We start from the raw sequence: 7798 nt of genomic DNA on the forward strand, positions 1-7798 counted from the left end.
ACGACATAAGAAAATCACATTTCTTGGTATTTTGGAAGATTATGTTTAAAACCCATCACATTTTTTATTTTACAGTTTTCATGTGTTGGCTACATTTCCATTCAGATCTTTAAATAATGCCATATAATCTACTCGCTCCTTTCCATCTTTTTCTTTGCTTTTTTTTACCCTGCTTTTATTTTCCAGAAAGAACAAAAAAAGTTCTGTTTCACTACTTTGATAAGCTTACTTGGAGACAAATGATTGTCATTTAACACACATGTCCACAACATCCTAACTCGGAATGACTTTGGAGAGCCATCCAAAGCTTCCACTGCTACCTTTCTGTCAAGCCTTCTAGAAAAAGCTGCCTTCCAGCAGGCTCCCATTGATCAGCCACTGAGAGGTCTATAACTCAAGAGGAATAAATTCCCCATGTGTGCTGTGGGGAAACTGCTGCTGTCAAAATGACAGCTACTAATGGACATTTCAATTCACAGCCCCCTGACACCATTAATGCTTATGTAGTCTGATTTGTAGAGAATGCAAAATAAAAAGCGCACAAACTGTCTTGTCTATCTAAGCAATCACGTTTTTTTAACAAAAAACCTTTAGGGAAGGCCTAAAAGAAGACCAGAGATTTAAGTATACTGATAATAAACCCATTGCTGGCAACTCAAAGAAAGGAGCAATGCTTAAGTGGTTGTCCTGCTCTGTATTCCCATCACTCTACTGAGATGTCTTTCATCATTAGTCTTTGATGAGAAACTGTTGTTGGATTATGTCCTTTCCTGACCCAGAGATGGAGCAACTAAGAGGTGTTTTAAAAACTTTTATTCTATTTTCAGTCTCTTGTGAAGGCTGAGACAATACAGATGTTATAATTCACACCATTACATTCAGAAGCCAACTATTTCTTAATTACAATACATTATAAGCGTTTCTTGCCTTTTTATAGTTGTTTTATAAGCCTTTTTAGAGTCATTTTGCCTTTAGTTCTTAGTGATTTTACTTTCAAAAACTATATTTTCACTCAGTGTTGTGAAATAAGCCAAAGAAATGCTTAATTTCTCTGACATATTAAAAAAGAGCAATTTTCCTTACTACTAATACCCAAAATATCTCAATGTTCAAACATTTTTCAGCAGGCTTTAGAGTTTAAGGATCCTCACCATGCAGATTTAACTACAGAAAAAAAACAACTCCAAGTCCTGTGCCTATGATCAACTTTCACCAAGCGTTCAGGCTTTATTACATCACTTGGTTAAAATATGTGGAAATGCCTATTTCCTATTATCCTTCTCTTCTGCTGAGATTCTTGTAATCAATGAAATCGGTCTCATCGATAATATTAACAGTTTCTGACAACTCACAAAGCTGATGTATGGCACCAATCATCTCCCATTAACAAGGCAGGGAATGCAAGTTTTCAAATGTCAGGGAGAGAGCTCAGGAAAATAAGGGCTAATTCAGGTCTGGCCTTAAACCGAAAACTGCCAAACCAGATGATAATTTTGGGTTGGCATTGTTTTTTTCTCTTGTGCCCCCTGATCAGTATATTACCTGGACATTTTAAATGATGATGCCGCAGACACAAAAGACTCTTTATTTTTTTACCTTTTTAAATCTACTTCCTAAGGAGTTTATCAAGGGATTTTTTTCCAAGAGCAGCCCTTAAATTCACACTCAGAATCTATTACACTGAAAAATACACATTAGTCTGTGAGAACCTAATGCAAATATGTAGCTGAAAAATCTCTTTCCTCCCATCTCCCCCCTGTCACCACCATCACAAAGAAAAAAACAAACCCCAGGAAACCCATCAGGACTGCAGCAAGAGACAAAGAACACTGAACATATGGATTCAAAGTTATGACTTTTATCATTGTTAGAATTACTCAGCTCCTCTCCAGGTACTAGTTGAATTTTCAGGTCTTTGATTCAGGTCTGAATTTTCAGATGGGGATAATCTCAAGTGTGTTGTAAGTTTTTTAAAATGGTCAAATCATATCTCCATGGGTTTAAGAAGAAAATTTCATTTACAAAGTCAGAAAAATCTCTGCGAATTTTTCCCAAATAATCCAAATAATTCCAATGTGCAATATTGCTAAAGCTTAAGATTGTCAATAAAAGCTGCATAGTACTTGATGTTTTCCTTATAAACAGAACTACTGAAGGCATGTGATTCCATAAAAATCTCAGAAGTATCTTTCTCTCCAATTGCAACAATAATTAATTCTTAACTATACCAATTTGTCTAGAACCAAATTCTAGAAGGCATGTTCAATACGAATGGCAAGACTAGAACTGGATTTATAAAAAGTAGTGATTAAAATGAGTGGGAGTTGTATAAACATAAACCTTCCTGTATTTAGACAGTGATCATGAGGCATTAAAAAAATCCAAAATCCACATGAACTACAGTGGTTAAAAAAGAGAAAACCCTGTTTTAAAAGCTTTTCTCTAGAGCATCAAGCCTAAAAACCGATGCCATATATTTATCCATCCATATTTTTGCACATTCTCATTTTTAAATATGAAGACCTCTGTGCTTTTTATTCCATGCAATATCCTTCACATTGCTTCCCCTGAAAGTACAATAAAAAACTAATAAAAGATTGAATACTCCCTTTTTATTTTCATTCCCTATTGAACATAGATCAAAGCATATCTCTGCCAAATATTAATTTACCAACAGTTTTTCTATTTATATCTTTCTTTGTAGCATAGGTATATGATGTGTCTTACCACAGGAATAATAATTACAAGCTTTCTTAATTTTGCTTAATTTCAATTGCTTTTATTCTCTTTATTTAGAATGCAATTTGTTTACATGCAAACAACTGGCAAACTCTACAGCATTATAAATAAATAACTGAATTTTGAGATGTAAATTCAATCTCATGGGGTATAGATGGAATAGTGATAAGGCTCTGAAATCCACTACTTATTCCCACTCACACAATAAGCATCTCATAACTCACTGGAGGGCTGCCAGTTCCCTATCCTAAGATTTAAATTTCAGAAGAATGCCAGCGTGCTTCTATACCTACAGGCTTAAGGATTCACAGAGGCAGGGTTTTTTTCAGTTTCATCATTTTGAAGGCCTGATAAACAACAAGAAACAGAAAGCACCAGAAAGCTTTACAACAGCAGACACATGTACTAAATATGTATGCATATGGAAAAGATACTGTTCTGGGGGTGGTTCTGTATGAGCACGGCAGGGAAAGCAGTGCAGGCACTGTTGATGTTACCGGGCTTCCTGACATTTCTGCACAGGTATCCATATGAGAAATCCAGTCTGTCTCCAGGCAATACAGAGAGCCTTAATCCACATGAAGCCCAGTCAAAGAGGCATGCTGGGCAAGAAGTCTGATGGGCTGGGGAGAGAGGCTGACAGTATAGAAGGAGAGCTAAAATTTTTCTAAGAAAAGAAATCAGGAATTCAATAAAAAGAGTAGGATTGACAAAACCTGGAATCAGTGCTTGGTGTCAGCAGTAAAGTGGAGGCAATGCTGCATGATAAAAGGAAGTCACAAATACAGGAAACAGATTGAAGATTAATTATTTATCAGAAAAAACTTCCTGCGAATGCAAACTTTTCCAATATCCTGCATGCTGTCATTTCTTGCGTGGAAATTTTTCCCTCAATTCGTTAAAAAAAAAATCTGACAACCCAAAAAACGACAAAAAGAAAAAGCTCTCCACGGTATGTTTGACTTCATAAACCCTAGTAGAGTTGGGTGGGCTTTGGTTTTATATTGTGTTTGTATACGACAATAACAAAGGTGAAAAAGCTGTTTAGATACACTATAGAATCGCATGGAAATGTTCTTAACAAATTGATCTAGACTTCAATATTCCTAAAACTGACATCTACCTTTGAAGTTCCAACAAAATACATTCACAACCTACAGCATTTTTCTATACAAAAGAAGTCAACAAAAAATCCCAATCAAACCTACACAACAGAGGCAACAAAGAGAAAAAAAAAAAATCAGTCGTGAATCAGTATCGTTCTCAAAACAGAAATGTCATTTCTTCAAGTTCCACTAATCTGGATGACATACATCAGAATCAAAGAACTGCACTGGGTTAGACCAAGTCCTCCAACTGGCTCTGATTCTTGTCTCCAAGAAAAGCCATAAATAGATACCTAGAGACAAAAGATACCCTCCCTGCCTCCAGCTATTTCCAGTTCAGGAATTTCTGGAGCCAGACGTAGTTCCTGCACATTCAGAAATTCTCAATTAACATCTTTCTCACTTTGAATTCTTGAAAATAAATGGTATTTCTGTAGAACATACTTTTTCTGTTTCTGATCTAGTCTCAACAACTCACAGAAAAAAAATACAGTATTCATGCATATATGGAAGAACTTATTTTTTTGCAGTTTTTAGCGCTTCCTTCAGACTGCAAAGCTGATTCAGAAAGTCTGCCCTATCAGAGAAGTCAGATGAAAAAGTTTCAGTAAAGATTTAAGAAGTTGTAAAACTTCAGTAACATTCCTCCCCAACTGTATGCAGCAAACACAGAACTCTAGATTGCACTGTGGTTTTAGATGACCCATATAACTTATTTGTGACATTGTTACCGCTGAGTAATGGAGATTCATAAACTTGGGCTAATAAAAGTTTTATGGCGCAGCATATCAGCATGTAATAATTCTCAGTATAATGAAAGAAAAATAGATACAGTTTACCACCATGCACTCAATCCCCAAGTTGACCTGGAATTGAGAATGCCTTGCCAACAGCTCCCTTCATTCTAGGACAGATAGTTTCCAGATCAAACTGAAACTGCCACTTCATCAGCTATGAGAGACATGGATCGTCCCAGGTATTCACTTACAAATAATGCATAATTATTTAACAGAAGGCCATGCAATGACATGACACAAACTTATGATGTTAATTCCATGCCCATGGAAGTCGCTGACAGTCTTGACAATCACTGAACAGTAAAGATGTAGGAGATGGGAGATTTCAGCACTGCTTCAGAAAGCATAATTGACACACATTTATTCAAATTTCTCAGTGAAATGATAATGTCAAATATGTATAAAACACTAAAATGTTGAACTTAAACATCTGTGCAGCATTTGAAGAGACATTTATGAGCTCTGCTACAAATCTGTGCAATTTCTTCAAGACCCGACGTAGAGCAGCAAGAGCAGTCTCTTACAGATATTGGAATTCTTACCTGCATTTAAGGAAGGCAGGTTGTCTTTCCCACTTATGCCTTCAGTGGCTGTACACTCACGAACCAATGCACACTGCAGAAGAAATACAATCACAAATGTGACATTCAGGGGTCTGAAATAAATCCATGGCATTTTATAAAAGGTAGGCTGAAAACCGTCACTGATAATAATATAAACTTTCCAAGTATTAATTAAAATTTACATTTTTATCTTTGTATTTCTGTTCCAAGATACTCTAACACAATCAGAATTATATCCAAGAAAACGACAAAATATGATCAACTGTTCCATAACAAAACAGAAATACTTCCTACCAGTATAATGGAAGAAATGTTGAGAGATATTAATGGTCTATCTTAATAAGTAAGTTTTATTATAAGACTAAGGCACTTTAGTTTAAAACAATTTTTGATAAGTTTTGTGCTTTCAAAGAGGTTTCTTTAGGCAAAGCAGTTTTCACCACGCAAGTGCAAGAAAATGCTTCATTAACTTTTAAACAAGGGAAAAGCAGGAAGCACAAAAAAGTCCTTAAAATGTGCTCAGATTTTGTGATTGAAGTAATTTGCTGTACAAGTGAACTGGAATATTGCTTTGATAAGATTAGGAGGTACTCCTCCTACCCTCATCCAGAAAACAAATGGGAGTCTCTAAAGGTCATAGGGAGGGAGCTCTGTTCCTAGGGCTTCCCCAGCTCCCAAAAGTTCAGTGGAGAATTTAAGGCAGAGAGCAACACATGATGTACTCTCTACCAGGCAATATCTGAAAATTAATTTAACCATCACCTTCCTCTTCTATGAGAAATTCCTTCCCATAGCTTATCTAAAACTGAGCAAATCCAGTTCAAAACTTATTTATTTTATATTAATTTAATAACTCAACATTCTCACAATTTTATCCTCATTATCAACATATAAACCAAGACTGTGCTGCAACTAATTTGTACAAACCAAGGACTCCAAAGACAACAGAAAATACATCAGTCATGAGTCTGGTCTCTCTTTACAAGTATTAGAAACCCCTGGAAAGATGCTATTAAAGCCTCCTGTCTCCCCCAGGCCAGACAGAGCTCATTAATTACATCTCAAATAATTGCAAGGAGTCTCATTCCACATTTTGCAGTGGAAGAAAATCAAAATAAAAGAGAAGGCTGAAAAAACAGCTCGTGTTGCCTATATTGTGCAAGTTTTACAGGTCAAAATTAGAAAGATTTCACAGCATTTGTTGGCTTTTTGGAACTGGTCACACTCATCTACTGTTTTAAAAAGGCATTGAAGTCCTCTGAGATAAGTGGCAGAAAAAAAGTGTGAAATTTGCACTCAGAATTAGATGCAAAAGCAGACTGGTTTGGCTAAGCAGAAAAGATATTGAAAATAACGTCCTTTAATCAAAAAACAGCCTTATATGTAACTTCCAAACCAAAAAAATACTGTATTCCCTGCAGCAGTATTTCCTTTCTTTTTATTCATGAAGAACAGAATATACCATAGTGTTAAGTGGTAAGCCATCATATTAGGGCTGCAAAAATTGGGTGCTCCCATGAAATGCAGATGAACCTGCCCCTCTGCAAGGGAATTCACCTCTTCTTTGGTTTGCCTGTCTGTCATTCTTCCCAGCTTTTCAGTATTGTGGGCACAGACTGCACATAAAAATCAACATGGACAGGATTTCAAGGGCAGAAACTAGAGCAGCTATCCAAGGAAAAAAGAAGCTGTACTTATGGCATCTCTCTGGACAGTTTTTGATCAGAAATGATCAAATACATTCAGTTGAGATAAAAATAAGCTATTTTTTTTCCTAAAGAAGGAAAGGGCCTAGGAAACTCAGGTTAGAATATTACTCTGTACATTTTCAGGAGGTTGTTTTTTTGTTGTTTTTTTTTGAGGGAGATAAGTGTACATAGTACTTACTTCAGAAATTTTGTTTTAAGTCCTTAACCCAAGGTAATTAGTATTTTAGACATCTGGTACAACTGATCATTCTGATTAACTTTGTGCAATAAACTGAGTTTCTACCTTTTGATCCTGGGTATCTGCTGTGATGTGGTCTGTTTCCCCCTCCTCTAGCTCTCCCATCTTCACAAGATTGACTTCAATGGTACCAACTGTCTTTCCACCATCAGATGTTCTGGAAAAAAAAAAAACAACCCATGACACTGGGTCACTTGAGGCATCAAATTCTTTCAATTAAAATATTATCAGTAAGTACTTCGTGCCCTCTCTATTCTGTAAAGCTGCAGTCACCTGTATTGAATTGAATTACCTGTATTGAATTATTTACCATCACAAACCAAATGTTAACAATGAGGCAACTTCTTCAGGACAATGAAACTTTCATCACAAAACTGAGGACGGGTAAGTGCTATAAATGGTGCATGGATCCACGAACACTGCCAAGTTTTCATTCTAGACCTTATCCTGTCTGTGCACCATTGGATAAAGGGCTGTAACACTGCACCAATATTCCACTTAGGATCTGCAATCCCACTGCAGAGTACTGGCTTTGCTTCCTAACAATCTGCAAAGAAAGGACATAGTGTATTACTAAAACCCCTGCAAAACCAAAACAACAACACTAATTTGAATATCACATTTCCCTTTGTAATCCCTCCACAGA

At 36.2% G+C, this 7798-nt stretch overlaps 1 protein-coding gene across 7 annotated transcripts in view; it reads right to left on the reverse strand.

Moving 5' to 3' along the window:
* INPP4B (inositol polyphosphate-4-phosphatase type II B) overlaps positions 1–7272 on the reverse strand; it is a 105915-nt gene extending 98643 nt beyond the window's left edge. For 4 of the 7 annotated variants that reach the window (XM_053976423.1, XM_053976420.1, XM_053976419.1 and 1 more), the window contains exons 1-2: positions 7198–7257; positions 5185–5257 (exon numbers count right to left, since the gene is read on the reverse strand). In XM_053976423.1, the coding sequence (XP_053832398.1) occupies positions 5185–5257; positions 7198–7257 (133 nt within the window). Of the gene's footprint in view, positions 1–5184; positions 5258–7197 lie in introns of all 7 variants that reach the window. The other 3 variants (XM_053976417.1, XM_053976421.1, XM_053976424.1) reach the window with 1 other exon arrangement.
* Between the last annotated feature and the right edge of the window lie 526 nt (positions 7273–7798).

Source organism: Vidua macroura, chromosome 4, assembly GCF_024509145.1.
Source record: "Vidua macroura isolate BioBank_ID:100142 chromosome 4, ASM2450914v1, whole genome shotgun sequence".
Lineage (NCBI taxonomy): Eukaryota > Metazoa > Chordata > Aves > Passeriformes > Viduidae > Vidua > Vidua macroura.